This window comes from Anser brachyrhynchus, assembly GCF_964034855.1.
Source record: "Anser brachyrhynchus genome assembly, chromosome: 12".
NCBI lineage: Eukaryota > Metazoa > Chordata > Aves > Anseriformes > Anatidae > Anser > Anser brachyrhynchus.
Genome location: NC_137707.1, coordinates 1,722,064 through 1,740,923, shown reverse-complemented (window position 1 = coordinate 1,740,923; position 18,860 = coordinate 1,722,064). Strand labels below are relative to the sequence as shown.

Below are 18,860 nucleotides of genomic sequence, written 5' to 3'. Positions count from 1 at the left end.
AGGAAATACATTTGTCACCAGCAGGGCAGGAGCGGGGAGAAGGGAGCGAGGCAGCCTGCACCGAGGCTGAGCGGGCCGTAGCCTTTTATTTATTGATGGCTTTGCAGCGTTCCTGTCCTGGGCAGAGCTTACCTAGGGGGAAGAGTGACGGTGTGTGGAAGAAACGGGCCTAATTGCAATATTTATGCCCGCTCCCCGCTGCTGACTGCTCCCAGGTGGAGCTGCTCAGCCAGCGCAGGGGCCAGGGGCCACTGGCTCGTCATTCCTCTCCAGCAGAGCCGGCTCCTGGAATTTGACCCAGTTTATGGTTCCTGCAGGTTAACGGGAGCTGTAGCTGGAGAACTTTGGTCCTACAGGGACCGTTCCTTTTGGCACCAGTGCGGTCAGTGGGGCAGCCACTGGGTCTTACCTGCGGCTGCTGACGGCTGAGCTGAGCTCAGCGGGGGCACATCTCCTGCACCCCAGCACCAGGAGAAGACCATTTCCACTGGAGTCTCAAGTCCACTGGGGAGGGACTCTATCAGGGGGTGTAGTGATAGGACAAGGAGTATGGCTTTAGATGAAAGAGGGGCGGTTTAGATTGGATACAAGGAAGGAATGAGGGGCACGCCGAGGGTTGGGACCTCTTGTTCTGGATGTGGGTGAGGTGCCTGGCACAGATGTTTGTAATTGCCAGAATCCCTCGGCAGCACCCTGGGGCAGAGGTTTGGCTGTTTCTGACCAGCCCGGGGTGGCTTTGCTGTGAACAAGTCTGTTGCATTCCTGTATTTCAGTTTCCCTTTGCACCGTAAAGGAGTCGTGGAGGGGGCGCAGTGGATTGCTTGCAGAGCCCCTGCCTGTGAACCTCTTCAAAGGCACTGAGGAGTTGGTGCTGACGGTGCTGACCATCACTTCCCTCTGCATTTTATATCGAGGTGCATTTTTATGTATGTCTTTGCTTCCTTTCTAGGTTTGGAAGAAGTTCCTAAGCTCCCAAGCTCCCCGTGTCAATGTCTTCATGGCAGTGCCCACCATCTATGCAAAGCTGATAGAATATTACGACAAGCATTTCTCTCAGCCCCAGGTCCAGGACTTTGTGCGTGCCTTTTGCCGGGAGAACATCAGGTAGGTGAGCGCTGCCCCTCTGCACCAGGCGGGGGCTGCTGGTGGCTGTCGTACCAGGGGATCTGCAAGTTTTCTTTTTGGCTTTACCTCTCCGCACTTCCAGGCAGGTTGGAGTGCTTTAGTGTCTCCCTGACAAGAACGGGGGTGACATTATTTAATTATGAGCCACTCTTGCATGATAAAGCCAGAAGGGGTCTGCATGCTTATTGTATGTGTCACCCTACATAACACAAAAGTAAGGACTTCATCCCGCAAACCAAGCTTGTGCTGCAGCATCTCTTTTAAGAGTCAGTCCCATCTAAATTTAAAATCCGTATCAGACAGAGAATCTTCTATATGTGGGGAATAGCTTGGTACTGGTTAAAGGCTTCGGGAACTTGTGTCTTAAGGTTTTATGTAGGAGCGTTCTTCATGTAGCCTTGTGTTCGAATGCAAATTCCCTGGAGCAAAGTTCATCTTGGATGCTTTCTTATGTGGTGTTTCTTGTGCAGGTTGATGGTATCGGGCTCTGCAGCCCTGCCTGTGCCTGTCCTGGAGAAGTGGAAGAGCATCACTGGGCACACGCTGCTGGAGAGGTATGGGATGACGGAGATTGGGATGGCGCTTTCTAACCCTTTGCATGGAGCCCGTGTCCCAGGTAGGAGTCTCAAGAGGGTGACTCTGTTTAGAGGTGTTTTGCTGTGAATTATTCACCACTTGTCGTAATTCGGGAGTGGGCTATGGTATGAACAGTGGTGCTGGTAGAGGAGCTGGCATTGGGAAGCCAGGAGAGGCCATGAGTGTGTGGGAAGCGGCTGGCAGCTTTCCCTGGGATTACTGCCCACGGTGCATTGGCAAAGCTGTGTGTGCAGAGCTCGCAGTGGTGCACATTGCCCAACCAGCCAGGCCAGGTCTGTTCTAGAAGCAGGGTCCATATCGGGTGCTTTACGATTTCCAAAGTCTTTGTGAGTTCAAGCACCGTGATGGGTCTGCGTCTTCAGCTTCTGCTTTATGAAGATGTATCTGTGTGGGGTGTTGACACAGGGTTCTCCACAGAGCAGCTCATGTCCTACCAATCAGTACTGAACATTTAAAATAGGATGTCTGCTCACTCTTATTTTAGTGCAAGCTTCTTAACTCTTCAAGAATTAGAAATTGTCACACCTCGTCGTACACTCTGGCTCTGTTCTCTCCTTGTCTTCCCTCACTTCTCCTAGCTACACTTGGTGACTCCTCAATATCTGTGGTTTTATGTAACCTAGAAATAAATTGATCTAAAACATTAAAAATATAAAATGCCCCCACCCTCCCTTTGGTTAAAAACGTGGCCATCTGTCTGCCAAGCAACCCAGCCCACCACTATGCCACCTTCTCCTCCCCACATGCTGTCTGCACACGCATGGCACCATATGCATCGTTTTGGTCTCTCAGGGGACTGTTGTTATCCAGGGACTGTCCTGTGCCCTGTGGCTTCCCTCAGCACCCCTGTCCTGACTGCTTGTGGCACCTGTGCCCCTGAAGGGATTGCACAGGGAGAGAAGCCACGGCTTCCCCCAGCACTGGCTCTGAACCTGAGAACAGCTTGGGGGCAGCATGAAATACGAACTGTGGTTTACTTCTGCAGAGTGACCGTAATACTGCCACCCTGTCCCAGCCAGTGCTTCCTGCAGGCTGGCGAAGGAAGCAGACAGGAAAACTCGATTCCTACCTGCATGAGCTCTGTGACCGCATGCTGCAGGGTGATGGTGCGGTTTGAGATCATTCGAACGTCCCTGCAGCCTGGTGATGTTTGCTTTTTCTTCATCTTTAGTAGGGGCAACGAGTAGAGGCTCTATAAATTTCCCAGGAGACAAAAGGAGAAAGGAAATAAGCCTGAAGGTAGCATGGGCAAGTCAGAAATGAAGGAAGGGCAGCATTTATTCTGGAGCTGGGTCCGTGTGCTCCCAAGCAGAGCCAGCGCGTAGTCTGTGGCAGTACTGGGTCTGCAGGGGAGCTGGGGGCAAATAACCTGATAAAGCTGTGAGCAGAGAGGCTGGGTATAAAGGCTGCCCTTCCTTCAGAAGGGAGAGAGAAGAATCTGACAAAGGTGTGGATCAGCCAGAGACCTTACAGGCAGAGGGCTATAATTGAATAGGCTTGATTAATTTATTTCAGGAATTGTCAGTTGGGAAGCAGATGGGTGAAGCTGAGGCATAATTTACCGGAGCTGTGAAAAGCTTTTGATATAGTACCCCATTAGAGACTAGGATGTAAGGTCACCAGGTACAGCAGAGTACCCAGTGTGAACGACTCAGCTGAGAAATACAGCAGTCGGCTGGGGACAGCGCCCGGAGCAGGGGGAACAGTGAGCTTACTGCAGAAAAGACCTCAGACAGCACTGAGTGTTATGGGGACAGGTGCTAGGCAGCGGCTGACCGCAGCCCCACACGCTGCCCAAAGCTTTATTTTAAAAAAAATAATGACATAAATGTGGCTAAGCAGCAGAGGACTCCTTGTTTGCAGCAGCCTGGTGGCTGCTCCTCTCCGCCAGCAGCTCGGGAGCTCACTGTGCGAGAGGCACGGTGCTGGTGGAAGCTGGGCCTCAGCAGCCGTCGGTGCCTTAAACCATGGCCCAGCTGAAGGTGCCAGAGAGCAGATAATGAGATAGACGGGGCTGACTGTGGACAACGCCAGAAATTTGTCTCAGAACGATGACGCTGCCTGTCACCGGGTAGCCCAAGGAGTTAACGTGGCTGTGCTCAAAGCGCCTGTCCCAGCGGTGATCCATCCCGGCCTGCAGAGGCAGGTCTCGGGGGTAAAGCCCAGGATCCTCACACGGAGCAGAAGCGATCTCTTCTTCACGTCTTCTCATGGTCCTGCTCTGCTGCTTCCTGAGCTCCTGTCTCCGAGGAGGGGTCCGGGGCCTCCCTTGCCCTCTTACACCCGCTCGGTGTGGCTGGGGAAGGGCAGAGGCCTCAGCGCCCGCCTGCGTCCCCGCGGGACAACGGCGCACGACCGAAGCACAGATCTGAAGGAGCAGGGGAGGGTGGGAGCCTTTAATTTCCGAAAGAAGAAAAGATGAAAGATTTGAAAGATAAATGTTTGCTTGTATATGGTTAAAACCCTGCTTAAAATGCCTCTGTTTTCACCAGCTCTCATTCTAATCCCCCTGGTGCTGTTACTGTGAAGGGAGATGAATAATTCATGGGCAGAGAATGCCTCGCTGGGCCTAATCACCACTTTAATTGGAGGTTTAGATCAGAGGCGGCTAATAGCTCCTACAGCGGGGACTCCGTGTATTGTTGACAGTGAGATCGTTGAGTGCCTTATCGTTGGCCTGTTTCAATTCTCCCAGGACACCACCGCACATAACAGCACCGAGGTCCCCCGATACCGAAGGACACAGACCGCAGGGCCAATTAAATTTATCTGCGAAGAGCTGACAACTTTTTTAAACAGAGGAGAACCGGTGGAAGAATAATAGTGTCACTCCTTGCTGACTGCAGCCTGTCGGAGGCCGGCTGAGCTGACACCGTGGGCATGCTGCCAGCATTTCTTAACGTTCGGGAGTGCGCAAATTGGAGAGAGCTGGAAGGGCAGGGGGAGGGCGCGAGAGGAGAAAGCAGGGATTTCTCCCCAGTTCCACCCCTGAGTTGTGGCTGGTGACAAAAGGAAGGCAGTGCTGAGTTCTGACCCCGTTCTGCTTCAGGTCTCAAGAAAGACAGGAGCTCTGGGGCTGTGCCTCTGGGACCTGCTCAGCCAAGCACCGACCTGTTGGAGTCAGCATGGTGTGTATTTTAACGTGTCAGAGGGCTTGAGAAGCTCTAGTCACATCTAGTCCTTTGCACAAATGTTATTAATACTGTCAGGCTCATGTAGCTCTAGTCAATGCTGTGAGCATTTTCAGCCTTTACAGATGTCAATTTCCAAGTTTGTCATTTTTCCTAACTACCGACAAGACTTCTCCAGACAGAACATAAGGAAACAGCTCCCCACAAGGGGCTTATTTTACATGTTGGTTTTACTTTAGCCAAATAAGAAATAAATTGATGGAGCTGTACTTGTAAATGCGATCCAAAGCGCGGCGTTGTATGGGGGATATGTTGGCTTCTCTGTGGCTTCAGATGTGTTTGAAAGCGTTGGCTGATATTTGATGTTTGATTCTCAAAGACCAAGACCAGAAGCGGTCACTGACCGTTTAGCAGTGCTGCCCATAAATCAGGCCATTGCCTTTCTGCACTGAGGAGGATAGCTGCGTACAGTGAAGAAGTATGCTGCAGGAAGGCATCTATCTGATCGCGATTTGAAGGCTTCCAGAGCTGGCAAATCTGTGGCAGTCTGTGGCAGTTCACTGCGCTGGTTATTGCTCCCCTCCATGCGCCTTGTAAGCCTGATTTCATTTACTTGCCGTGTCTGCCTGCTGTCCCTCGCCGTGTCTTTTAGCTAGGGTTGAGGCTGTCAGCACAAGGTATTTTTCACACTGGAGAAAATGTTCCCATAGAATTCTGGAAGGTGGCTCTGGCAAGCTCGACGTGCAAACATTTGGCTCGTTTTCCATGAATTATAACTTGCTTGGAGTCGTCCTGGAGTCTCATGGCGGGTACCAGACTCTGCTTAAAATACATAAATACCTCTCCACGGCACCTCAGGTGGCACTTGACTCCTGGTGAGAAGAATGTAGCCCACTCTCCCTCCCTGCTCTGCTGCAGTCGCCTGCCTTGGACTTTTGGCAGTGAGTCTGGCCGTGCTAGAGCAGCCTGAGTGAGGCTCACGGAAGGAGGAGGACCTGGCCGTCCGTGTTAGCTGACCTACATGCCGAAGGCAATCTCAAGCTGAACAGACACACATCACGGAACTGCCATGTAGCTTCTGTTTATTTCTTGCCAGATTTGCTAATTGTTAGGGTAGTTTCGCTGCAATAAAATCTCACTCCCTCATAGCCCATCTGCTCTTAGCTGATCCTGCAGGGATGCCATAAATCTGGGCTACGACGACACATCTATTTCCATGGCAACTGACCAATGTAGCAAACACTAAACCGTGATGTCAGACACCAGACCTCCGGGGCTTGAACGGGAGAACGAGACCAGGACACGGAAAATGCCCCTTGAGCCCAAATGCCTGAAATGCAGGTAACGAGGGGCAGGCAGTGCCGGGCTCCAGGTCCTGCACGCCCTGCTCTAAGGACTTCCCAACCACGCTGCATTGGGCTGAGCATGCTGCCTGATGGGCAGAGTTAGAAAGCACCACCGGCTGGACGCTCTCCAGGTGGAAAAATTGATCATCTCAAAATAAAGAGCACGCTTCCCAGTTTAACCTGCCCAGCCCTCCCAAGCCACAGGTGGCTCGGTGCTGATGCTCTGTGCCCGGTGCAGGTCTGCACGCTCGCTGGGGCTGAGCTCACAGGGATGAATGCCACGAGCCTCATGCTGCCATGAGCCTCATCCTGCCCCGAGAGCCACCTCGTGCCACTGAGATGCGGAGTGAAACCCGCTGAGCCAGCAGATGCCCAAGACTCGTGGTTAATGCTGTGCCTGAAGCCCCCTGGCAGACAGAGGTTGCAGGAACAAAGCTGCCCCTTGGGCTGGGTTTTCAGATGCCTACTACGAAGAGCATACATGAAAGCAAGGGTGGGAGCCCTGCAGGCTGCAGGTTTGGGAGCTTGTGGTCGCAGGACTGTTTTGGAGCTTAATAGCAGTTGTTTGTGCCACCGTGTCAGACACCCTGGCTTTGAAAATTGAATCCAGTGGAAGAATGTGGTGGTTTTGATCTCTGCTTTCTTCCTGTGATGTTTTCTATACAGTGTATTGATGTCTCGTAAAACTGAGATAATCCCTTGCAATTCTTACGCTGCTAAGCCTTTGCCTTCTCTGTCAGGTCCAGGCTATAGAGAAGCAGTGAGCCACTGTACTAATCATTGTGGTCTTTCTTTTCGCATCTTTGTGTAAGTTTCATGGTGCTCTTTTTTTTTTTTTCTTTTTTCTTTTTTTTTTTAAAGACAGCTTCATTACTGAGCTACGAAGCTGTGCTGATGTCTTCAAAGACTGGCCAAGAGAGACTGTTCAGGGCTGGAGACACATTTGTTTTCCTAGGCATTTCCAGCACTGCCTGCTCAGCGAACAAACAGAGTATTGCAGCGCCGTGACATTTGCATGCAGACATACGATGTGATCGAAGCCTTCCTGAAGGGTAACCCCCTGCTAGGAAGTTCTTTCGTGCCAGCGCAGGCTGCAGATGCCATGGATAGAAGAGCAGCTGCTCTTTTGCATCCTTTTTGTTCCCCAGGGGCCGTCCACTGCTTCACTCTTGTTCCGTTTCCTTCACAGGTTCCGTGGGGACCCCGCTGCCAGGGGTGGAGGTGTGCATTGCCACCGAGACTTTGAGGAGTGGTGGTCGCTCCTACACCGTCCATGCTCGGGGAGATGAAGACGGCACACAGGTAGTGCTCAGCTGTGTTCTCTGCTGCTTCGCCTCGTACCACGAAAAGTTCCCTCCTCCCCAGCCTTTGACGCCCCGAGCAGCAGGAGCGGGGCTTGCCCTGCTGTTATCCCAGGAGCTCAGTGGTGCTCTTTTGAATTTTCTCCTTCTTTTATTCCTGTTATGGCTTAGTATGTCCGTGGTACTTCATGAGTGTTGTCCTTACTGCGAAGGTGAACAGCAATCTGAGAGAGTGCTCCAGCTCCCCGCACGGGGTGGGAGGTGAGGGCAATGGTGCGAGGGCGGTGCGTAATGGTGGAAGAAGTTCATACTGTGTCATACCTCCCCTGCAGGAGGGCTCCAAGGCTTAAAGCTCAGTGGCTGAGGGCTGTCAGAGCTGTGGTGTGGACCTGCTCTGGAAGAGGGGTCCCGGTGGAAGAAGGAAGGTGGCAGCAGGGCCGGGGCAGGACGTATGCAGCCCTGCAATAAGCGCGTCCGCGGCCCCGGCCCCGCTCTGGGCATTTCTGCGTGGTTTGGTACCGACGACATGAAAAATTACCAAATGTCACGTAATGGCTTGCTGGTTCCCCTGTAGGAAATAAACACCTCCCAGCAGCCCGGCCGGCGCAATAAACGCCTGCCGTCTGCTTCAATTATACGACTTTCAGGGCAGGGACCTCTCTCCGTACGCAGGGAGTGCGGTGCACATCTGTGCTCCTCCTGCCCAGATAACAACGAAACTGCCAGCACCGAGCGGGTCCTGGCCGTGGGGGGGCACAGGGCCGTGCTGCAGGGCAGCCATCCCCGGGGAGCGTGGCAGGGCCGCGGGTACCTGCGGGAGCCGGTGAGGAGCTGAGCGCCCCGCCAAGAGCTCAGCTCTGAGCCGTCTCTTCTCAGCATCCCTGCGGTTCCCGCGAGGAGCTGATCTCGGTGACGGGGTCAGGCACGTTGTCAGGGCAATCTGCGAGGCGTTCACACCTCGCCTGGGCTGCGAGGAACCAGAACCCCCCCCCCCCTCCTTCCTACGAGCGCCTGCGTTTGCCAAGGAAATTATTTGCTTAGCTGTAGCGAGAGCCTCACAAGGTCAGCGCCTTCCCCGCTCGTGTTGGGCTGAGGCTTCAGCCTTCTGCTCCCTCCTGACAACATCACTCAACAGACCTGCCCCGAGCCGCCGGCTCCCCGCTCACACCGCCTTTCCCGTTACGTGCCAGGGACGGCTCTGCTTGCCGTTACGTGCCACCCCTGGGGCACGTCGCCCTCCTGCACAGCGAGGTGCAGGCAGGACCCTGGGGACATCGTGGTGGCGAGGTGGGGAGCGTTTCTGCCCCGCCATCCGGTAACTGCGCGAGCTCGCGGCAGGGGACTGATGCAATTTGCAGAGCTGGTTCCTGGCACGCCCCGAAGATCAATAATCTACTTAGCTGAAAGTTTGCTGGATCTCTTTGTGCCTCTCTTCGTTTTTTTTTTTTTTTCCCTGTCCCTTGATTAGAGTGCTGGATGCCTCCCACCCACGTGCTCCAGCCCTCCGGTCTCCTTGCAGCACCCAGGAGCCCCGTGCTCGCCCACTTCCAGTTCGCTCAGGTTTTCTAGGTGCTGCCGTGCCAAATACCTGCTAATTGTTGCTGCACCCTGGGCTGAGAGCAGCTCTTGGGCGTGCGGCGCAGAGCGAGGTCCCCTGGGGAGATGAGATCCCATCCTTCAAGTGCTCGGAGAAGCGTTTCCTCCCCTGCTTCCCCGGGGAGCCGGGAGGTGTGGGAGCGGGCATCGGGGGACAGCAGCAGCTTCGCCTGCTCGGAGCCACCCCAGCTCACTAAGAAGCAGTCCCTAAACACCAAACCTGACCGTGTAGGCTCAGCAGTACGCGTTTAACCCCAGAGCCTAGGTGCAGCAAGGTGTCGGCGCCCCTCTTTACCCACCACCCCGATGCCTTTCATCTTTTTTTCCCCTTAACTTTTTGGAATCCCGGCTCAAGCTCAGGACCTCGCTCTCCCCGTGCCTGGCTCCTGCGCGCAGGAAAGGGTTACAGCTCTCCAGCGCTGAGCGTTTCAGTTTGCTTTGTTCACTGCGATGCATATTTCATACGCTTAGCTTCCCAGCTGGCAGAGGCCTGCAAACCCTGCGAGCTGTTGGGTATTGTCTCTCTCCTTCTTTATTTGTTTGTTTGTTGGCTGGTAGGTTTTTTGGGTTGTCGTTTTTGTTGGATTTTTTTTTAATTTTTTTTTTATTTTTTGCTTTTCCAAATTGCTCGCTCGCACGAAAGCCAAGCCCCAGTCCCTGACAATAGGGGTCTATCAATAGATAAATGGTTTCACAGCTGTATCTGATGCAGTGCTCCAGCCAGGGCTTTTATGGCGAGTAATTTCCTTGCGATGAGGCTGCGAAGGGAGCCGTGCAGGACGTATGGGTTGCAGGAGCTGGCAGCAGGAGGACGCTGCAGCCATGGGCTTTTCTCCCCAACCCCCCCCCCCCCTCTCCTTCAAGGTTGTAATTATCTCGTTGTTTATCCATATGCAAGCTGTCGTCCTGGACGGGAACCGGCTCTGCTGCGGCCGTTCCTCCCCGCAGCCACCAGCATCTCCCGGCCCCTCCTTCCCGTGCCCCCCGCGTCTCCGCCATCTGCCAGCAGCTCGCTGCCGCTCGCCAGCCCCTCCGTGCCAGCGAGCCGCGGGGCTGCCGGCGTGGGGACAGCCAGCCCCTCGCCCTGTATCGGGGCCAGGGCTCCGAGCCGCTGGGGACCCTCTGGAGGGCAGCTCCACCTCACTCACAGTCTGCTGAGACCTTCCTAGAACCGACGGGGGGGGTTGCGTGGTCACCACCGAGCCGCCGGGGGTGTGCGGGGAAAGTCAGGCTTGCTCCAAGGTCTGGGCACCCACGAGGCTGCCGTGGGTGCTGTCAGTGTACGTGGGCCAGGTCCCACGGGAGGTGCAGTCACACGTGCACCTCTTGCACAGTATTTTCCTCCATCCGTCTCGCCCGTGGGGTGTTTTGAAGCGGCTGGTGTGAGTTGGCTTTTCCCCTGGGGGTAGCATCGCCGTGCTCCCTGGCTGCACTGCGAAATGTTCCCGGCACGTGTGCTGGTCTCTCGACGCTCAGCCTCACCTCCAGCACCCCACCTCCATCTCCCGTTGGGGGCTTGCTGCTGCCCGTGCAGGGTGGGCCGTATGGTGCTGAAGCCTTGCAGGATGCTTGCACCTAGGGTCAAATTGTTGCGCAGGACTTGGGTGAAATTCAGGCTGAGCCACAGAGCGCGCAACGGTGGCTGACGAGGCTGCCTCGCCACCACGGGGGCTTGCAGGACTTCATCCCCCTCCCAGGGCTTTGCCAGTGTCACAAGCCTGGCCCTCAGGTCATGATCTCTGCCACCAGTAACCACCTCCCAGGCAGGCGGCGTGGGGGGGACGTTGTGGAAGGCAGCTGGGATCAGGTCTGCTGCTTTTCCCCCGTCTGGAACCTCAGTCGTCAGGTCATTGGCACAATCCACCTTTGGTAAACACGCACTGCATTTTTCCTGTTTGCTGTTTGCCTCTGCTCTTACTTCTTCCAAAAACTCTTTCCAGAGCCCTCTGAGCGTTGGACGCTGCTTGTGTTGTATACTCCAGCTATGATTTCTGTTTCCCCGTGTTCCTCTCATCCCCTCAGTGCCCTGCTTTGTGTCCTGCCCAAGTCATACAAGTCTCTCTGTTTTGTTACCCGGCCTGCTTTCATTACTGCATAAACATTTGAGCTGTTTCTTACTGACCACATCCAGTTCCTTAGTCAACATAGTCAGTAATTGCATTCCTACTGGTATTTATACCCCTGCCTCCTCTCTGTCTGTCTGATGGTTTTTGTTTGAGGCCACAGCTGTATTTTTCTTTTTCCTGGTAGTAAAGGTGGAGGTAGATGACGTTAGCACCACGTCCCTGCGTTCCTCAGCTGAAAGCCTTTCTTATCACAGGAGCAGCTTCAATCCCGGGAGACTGTTTCCTTGTGCATTCAAATTGAGTCCATCTGTCAAGAACAACCCTCCTTCCGCGAGTGCTTCCTTTGGGCTAACCTTGGTCACAGCACCCTCAAGCTATCCATTAATCTCTCTATTATCATTTTATGCGTTCGTTCCCCCTCGCAGGGGGAGAAAGACTTCCCCCTGGACTTCCCGCTGCCTTGGGATGTCTGTCCTTGGTCCCCTTCACCAGGCTGGCACCCTGCTTGTCCCAGCGTGAAGGACGAGGGGTGGATTCCTCTCTGTTCCCATCATGGCTGTTTTCGGTCTTCAGCCCTTCTCTCTAGCTCTGTATCAGAGCCGTCTGCCGGTGGATCAGCCTGGGAAGCTGGGGAGTTCCTGTTCCCGTGCTGTGAGACGTGGGATGGAAGCAGCTCTGCCCGTGCAGCCCCTTGCTTGTTTTATTTTTGCAGCCTCACCCCTGAATCCCTCTGCTCTGTGGGCTCAGCCCGCGTGCTAAGGAGCTGCGCTCCTGCCTCGTCCCGCGGTGTATTTCTCCATCGGGTTGTGGAGGCTGCGGCTGCTGTAGCACATCTCGGAGACGTTTGCTCAAGGACGAGGAGGGGGAGATGCTGAAGAAGACCAGGAGAAGGGGCAGTCTGTGCCCCACAGAGCCTGCAGCCGAGGAGGAGAGGCAGCGGCCGCCCCGGGGCCGCTTAGCACCAGGAGGCAATTAGAGGCTGCTGGGCAGCGCGGCCGTCTGCAGTCAGAGCACGTCACAGCCCCGCCGACCTCGACTTTTAAGTGAGGCTTATGAAAAACGAAGCAGAGGTGGGACACTAATTGAATCCTTGCCTGGCACCCTGCCTGCCCCCGAGCCCGGAATCAGAGCGGGCGCTGCGAGTGCGCGTCGGGAGCCTGCCTCTAATGAACAGAGCCGAGAGAGTGGGAAGATGTGCTGACATCTCGCCTCGTTTGTTATCTTCCGAGGCCTGCAAACAAGAGGGATGAGAACAGCAGAGTGGAGAGCTGTTGGCGTTCCTGGAATGGCGTTACACTGCTAATTTATGGTGTTAATATAGATCAAGAAGTCTGGGGTCCGTGGAGCAGCGGCAGGGAAGACTGACCTCTCCCAAACCTTGGTTGCTTTCCGTGGTTCTTTTGGAATCATCTGGACTTGATCAGTGTGGTAACTTTTAAAAATCGGTATTGCCCCAAAATATATACGGTCACTTTTGTTTTCAGTGGAGCAGCATTTGCTGTAAGTAGAGGGTTGGGTTTTTTGAGAATAACTTCCAGCGTTCCAGCTCCGCCGTGCACCAGCCTTGCTTTTAAATTTATAACCTTCCAAAATGAAAAGTAAATTGATTGTGTTATTCCCAGCCCTTTTATAAAAGTTAACATTACAAAAACAGATGTGAAATGTGGCCTTGTAGATTACAGTCTGGGCTTGGGGTTTTTGTTTTTTGCTTTTTTTTTCTTGCGCTGCGCCGTGTCCCTGAGGAGCAGAAATCTGCCTTTTTCCAGCAGGAGGAAAATTGTTCTGTGTCTAAATTGCCTCCTGCTTGCCTTCTGCAGGATGCTGCAGGACACAGAGCTCATAGGAAAGATAATGCTTTCACAAAAACATGCAACTTAGCGGGGAATTTTTAATTATGAATGTGCACGAGAGATCAGATTGCCTGGTAATTTGGTAGTGCGCTAGCAAGCCTCGCACCTCGAGGACATCCATTCAAATATGACCCAGGGAGACAGTGATTAAAAGGGGGTGTTGAGCAGATTATTGGTCTCCAGCTTCCTTTTAGGAGGCAGGTAAACACGTCCTCACTTCCCTGGTCCCAGAGGCCTGGACTGGGCCCAGCACCACCCCCTGTGCTGGAGAGGCAGGGTCCCAGCAGGGCCCGGAGCTCCCCTGGGGTTTGTGGGTGCTGAGCTGCTGGAGGCTGCGCTGTGGCAAGGCTCTGCTGTGTCACCAGGGCTCTCGTGGCCCCCAAAATCCCCAAGGAGTGAGTGAGGGGTCTTCGGAGGGGCAGAGAGCATCTGGAAGTGCTGATGGTGGCTACGGAGGCGGCGAGACATGGCTCGGCATCCATCCTCCGCCTTCCCCAGCTGTGCACAAGTGCTGTGGTTGATTTGGCTGAGCGTGGCGAATGACGGGGAAAAAAATAGGATGTGGGTTCGTAAAGCTATGGCTTGTGGACAGGCATCTCTCCCCAAGCTGCCAGCATCGAGCTGAACAGGCAGAAGTGGCCACGAAAACGGGAGCAGTCGGTGCTGAGCGTGCCCTCAGCTGAGACCATCTCCTGCTGCTCCTCTGGGATTTGTTCCCTTATTTTCCATCCTCTGGTATGGGTTTTTGTTTGCTTGTTTGTTTTAAAAAAGTTACTGCTCTGTGAGAACTGCTAAAAGGGCTCCATCACTTCCATAAACCTCGCACATATAAATTATTGTCTTCTATTAGTCACTTAAAAGGCTGGGTTGCTTAATTATTTTGATTACAGTAATCACTTATTTATAAGGTGGGGAAAGCGCCAAGTATTTCCAAGCTGAGGAGCACGGTACCGGCTGTGGCAGAGGAGGCAGCGTTGCAAAAGCAATTTTTCCCCCCAAATGTCAATGATTTTGCTTTTCCTCCTTGTGTCAGTGACGGTGCCCGGCCCATGCGTGCTGGGCTCTTCCCTCCTGCTCTGGCAGCCCTGCTGGTGTAGAAAGAGGCCTGTGAAAGAAAACCAGGTTGTGGCTGGGTAGGTGGGGTGAAACAAAGAGTGGAGACCCGAGGATAGAAGGAAAAGTAGGGAGGAATGGAAGGAAAATGTTTCAAGACCCGCATAGCATGAAGGGTCCCCGTGCGCTGCCCTCCTGCCACCGCCCCACCCAGCCTTGCGCTTCCCCTCGGTGAGGGCTGTGCCATCCCTGGTGGGCACCCCTAAGAGAAGGTGCTCAGATCTGCAGCCCTGAGCCTCCGCTGCTCACCCAGGAAAGAGGCTTAGGTAATTATTTTGGGGCTGGGGGGAAGGAGAGGTCTGGTGGAAGTTGGCCGTTTCCTCCTGACGCCAACCAGTGGCATCCTGCTGCTGTTTCCAGCCTGAAGAAGGATTTTGTTTTTTTTTTTTCTCCTACAAGCGTGTCTGTCTTCCTCCCCGCTCTATCAGTCTAATAAAAAGTTATTGCCTCTCCTTACAGACCTGCCTTTCAACTTTCGCTCTTTGTCTCCCACACGTTTCTGCTCAGGCATTTGCCGTGCCTCCCCTCCTTCCCAGCGAAAGCCGTGCTGCTGTACGTCTGCCTCCATAAAAGCTACTAATTCCATTACCGTCCATTAGAAACTCCTCTCCTGCAGCTCCCGGAGGAGAGGGGCACAGCACAGATCAGAGACCACAAGAAAACAAATGGCCACTTTGAACAAATCACAGGGCTGCTTGCCAAGTGGGGATTCCCAGCTATTTACCAACCACCCTCGCTTCCTGCTAATGAAGAGGTAAAATGGAAGCGGCGAAAACATGCAGTTTATAATCACCCAGATTTATTCCTTCAAAGGGTTTATTACAACCTTTTATTTCCATGCGTGGAAAATGTAATCTTATCTAGCACGCCGGCTAGCCCAGCTCAACTCGCCGGGTGCATTTTGCAGCGGAAAGCTCTCGAGCAGCAGCAGCCTGCCGGGGCACACGGGGGCTCTCTGGTAAAGTTGCTCGAATGCATTAAAGCAGTCGAAACATGCATTAAAATGTGGCACTCGGAGACAGGGATATCTGTGCAATTAGCAAGCTGATGCTTTCAGCAGCTGCTTGTGACGCGGTTCCAGCGTATCAACAACGGGGACCGCTGAGATTTGGAGGAGAAAGGAAACAAACCAGCTAGCCACACCGCTGCCGCAAAAACGCCCGCTTCCCTGCCTTGCAGCGGGCTGGCTGCGTGCGTACGCGTGGTCCTAGCAGGGATCAGAGGCAAGGGGCTGTAGCAGAAAAATGCCTCGAACCCTGAATTTTTACTGGTGCTGTTTTCAGGCAACCCAGGCCGCTGGCACCGGGGCGGTTCGCGTCCTCTCCGCTACGCTGGGGAGCAATGCCAGTGACATTCGGAGTTCAGCGAGCAAAATCCTATTAAGATAACGTCACGGCCTTTCTGTTTTACTGTTTGCAAGCCAGCCATAACATCATTAAATTACACAACAGGGAGGTGCCTGCTGCCAAGGAGCTCTGCTCTAGATAAGACGTGGGTTGAGCCTCTGCCAAAATTTGACTCGATCTGACAGGAAATTTGGAGCTCGTTCAAGGTTTGATTCACAGCAGAAGCAGCGGCGCGCAGGTAAACGCCGTGCAGGATTGGTCCCCGGGGCAGCGGCGGTGCCGTGCCCTGCCTTGGGGGCACGGAGGCGTTCGGCATGGCCACATTTACATCTCTGCTCACCTTCAGCGAGACATCAAATCTGGCAGGGGCTGTGGAGGAATCCGAGGCAGCTGTTGGCAGGTCCTCGGGGGCGCTTACCTCTGCTGCCCCCCTTCCCAGCACTTTCTGGGGAGCCGGAGGCAGGCTGACAGCTCCAGGGACCGGTGCTGGAGCTCACACCGGTGATTAAAATGCCTGCGGTGTGAGGAAGATTTCATAGTGAATCGTCTCCAGCTGGGGCGCAGCGGGTGGGGTGCAGCAGGGATTGCTGGAGGGCGCATGGGGTGGGATCGGCCTGGGGAGAGTTCAAGGTGTGCTTCCCAAGGGGCAAAGCTGAAACTGGTGGCACTGGGCTCGTGGAATTGCTCGGGGAAGCTGCTTGGTTTGTGGTGCCACGGCCAGGCCAGCAGGAAAAGGAGGGAGAGGAAACGGCCACACGGCAAAACAGCTGGCAGCCGCTGCGGCAGCGCTGGCAGCCCGCCTGGCGTGTCCCATCCGCTGCGGCTCCTGCATGTCCTCTGGGCTCTGTGCCTCGCGCCCCTTTGCCGATGGAGGTGCCGAGGTTTGGCCCTGGGCTCTCCAGACCCCAGGGCTTCCTGTGCCCACGCATCGTCTGGTCTTCAGGCTCCCTCTCCAAGGTCCCCCGGGGCGTCCCGGTCCGGCACCATCCTCAGCTTGCCGTGGTTCAGCCGAGCTCCCCTCGTTAGCAGTAACGAGCTTTTTATCCTGCAGCACCTCCAGGGTGGTGGAGATAGTGCCCAGCGAGGACTCTGGGGGCTCGCTCCGGCTCCTGACGTGCTGAGGCATTTAAGGAAACAGCGATTCTGCGGAGTGCCCGGGCTGTTTGTGCGGAAAGCCCCGTGTCACCGTGTCCTCTAAGACAGGGCGTCAGGACGACGTGACTTAAAGCACAAACGGTACCTTAGAAGCAGCTTTTTGAGTGTTTTCTGTTATGAAAGCTTTGTTCCCATCAAAGACTGCGGAGATACAAAGCCTGCCCTGCTCTGTGGTTCCGCTTGGTGTTCCCGTACTGCTGTTACTGGTTTCCCTCGTGGCCGCGTTTCTGGCACCGCTCACTCCAGGGTCCCAGGAGAACCCTGTCGGTGCTGCAGCAGCTCCAGTGCAGAGTGGCTGGGAGCTGCCGCGAGGTGCCTGCTCCGTGAGGGGCTGGAGCAGCTCTCGCAGTGACCTCCTCTCACAGCAGGGGTTTTTGCACATCTTCCCTGCAAAGGACCTGAGGTTAACACGGTCCCACGGGCGGTGCTATGCCCGCGCCGCTAGTGCCTCATCTCCCAGCCCGGGAATTGCAGAGCAGCGTACGTGCAGGAGGGACGAACGCTGTGCCATGTCAGGCAGGTCTGCGACCCTCCCGTGAGTCTCTAGTTTCCATAACAGCAGGATATTCAGTTCTGTTGCCATAGAAAACCTGCCCGTGCACGTTTGCAGGGTGCTGAGCTGTCACTAGAGCTGTTGCCTCGCAGTGAGCCCGAAAGAAGCCGCGCATCCCGGAGAACAAATCAGATGGTGTTTCCTGCCACCTCCTCGGAAAAAAAAAAACAGTGTCAGATTGACAGTTTGGGGAAGCGAAGGTTTCTCTCTATCAACACAGCAGACAGCAGGATGTCGGAGTCGCAGGAGCGTGCCTCGTCCCGCTGCCTCCTCCTGCCTGCAGGAGCACGGTGCTGAGCCCCCAGGGGCCCGCAGTCAGCCAGCGAGGGGCACGAGGCGCTCGTGCTGCCACCGTCAGCATCCAATCTCCCACCTGCTGCGGGACAGCCGTGACTTTTAGCCTGTAGTAACCCCGTTTTCTATTTCTGGAAGAGCTGGGGAGACCAAACCCCACCAGCTGGTGAAGCAGCTCCCCGGGAAGCTCAGTTTTGGCTTCGCTTCGGTGCTCCTTCTGGGTTTGCCTTCCCCTCGCCACGCCGCAGCCCGTTTCTGCAGCAGCAGGGCTGTTTGTGCTGCCTCCCCCGGGAACGGCAGGGCTTCTCCCCGCTGCCAGCCCGGCCACGGGTTGCTGCAAGGGCCAAGTGCTGCAGCTGGTGGCCGGCGTCCCCGGCTGCTACTCCCAAGGCTGAGCCGGCCGCTAACCCTTTGCTTGCTGCTGTCACGGCTAGATGCACAGGCCTGGAGGGCAGCAGCGCTCTGGGGATGGGACATGTCCTTGTCTGGGACGTGGGGGTTTTTTTAGGGTGCAGTCTCCGTGGCCTGCTCTCATCCATCCCCTAATTGCCATGGGAAGGGACGGTCTTGCCACAGAGAGAGCCACAGGGCTCCCAGTGGGGTGCGTGCCCCGAACAGGGTGCCTGGAGGTTGCAAACCGTGGTACCAGCCCTGCATGCTGCGTGCCGCCGATGCCCTTCCAGCATCCCTCTCCTTGCACCACGCTTGGCTCCAGGGCAGCGAGCGGGGACGGGGGATTTTTAGGGCTGCTGCAGGGTTGGTTTCCCTGGCGGAATTCACTCTCATTCCCTCCTGGCTTGTTGCAGGTGACTCCGGGTTTTGAAGGCCAAGAAGGGGAGCTGCTCGTCAGGGGGCCCTCGGTGTTCCGCGAGTACTGGAACAGACCCCAGGAAACAAAAGACGCTTTCACGCCCGACGGCTGGTTCAAAACAGGTACTGTGCTGCTCTGCCCGCGGCGTCCGGACGAGGGAGGTCGGTTTTTTTTCTGTGCTGGGTCTGGAGAACGGGGTCTGGGTTCGCGTCGGTTCTTCATGTGCACTGTCCCTAATTATTCAGCCAAGGAACGGGGGATGTTCGGGGCTGTTTGCTGGAAACGCAGCACACCGGCACCGCGCTTCCTGGGGACTTGAGCCCTACGGCCTCAGCGCCTGACAGCAGGTCATGGCGTGGCTCAATTTAAATGAGCTTTTTGGGGGAGAATCACGGTGAGTGTCCTCAGCAGGGAAGCAGTTTGGGAACGTGTCAGAATTGCCAGGGTGTCGCGGTTTGAAATTTTTCAGAGTGAGAGGTCCGCGTCTTCCAAATAGAGACCTTTTGTTTTGAATCTGGGGCTCATTTTGCTTTTACATGGTGTGTTTTTGAAATGCAAAGGAATTTTTTTTTTCTG

At 55.0% G+C, this 18,860-nt stretch overlaps 1 protein-coding gene and 1 long non-coding RNA gene across 3 annotated transcripts in view; one reads left to right on the top strand and one right to left on the bottom strand.

The window, feature by feature from the left end:
* The window catches only part of ACSF3 (acyl-CoA synthetase family member 3), a 58,298-nt gene that overhangs the window by 14,258 nt on the left and 25,180 nt on the right, over nt 1–18,860 (top strand). For both annotated transcript variants that reach the window (XM_080552304.1, XM_080552305.1), the window contains exons 4-7: nt 950–1,104; nt 1,596–1,741; nt 7,389–7,501; nt 18,280–18,406. In XM_080552304.1, the coding sequence (XP_080408430.1) occupies nt 950–1,104; nt 1,596–1,741; nt 7,389–7,501; nt 18,280–18,406 (541 nt within the window). The remainder of the gene's footprint in view (nt 1–949; nt 1,105–1,595; nt 1,742–7,388; nt 7,502–18,279; nt 18,407–18,860) is intronic.
* LOC308176517 lies at nt 13,722–16,705 on the bottom strand. The gene is made up of 2 exons (XR_013938298.1): nt 15,812–16,705; nt 13,722–14,117 (listed from the first exon to the last, which is right to left on the bottom strand). It is a non-coding gene; the product is annotated as an uncharacterized lncRNA (long non-coding RNA).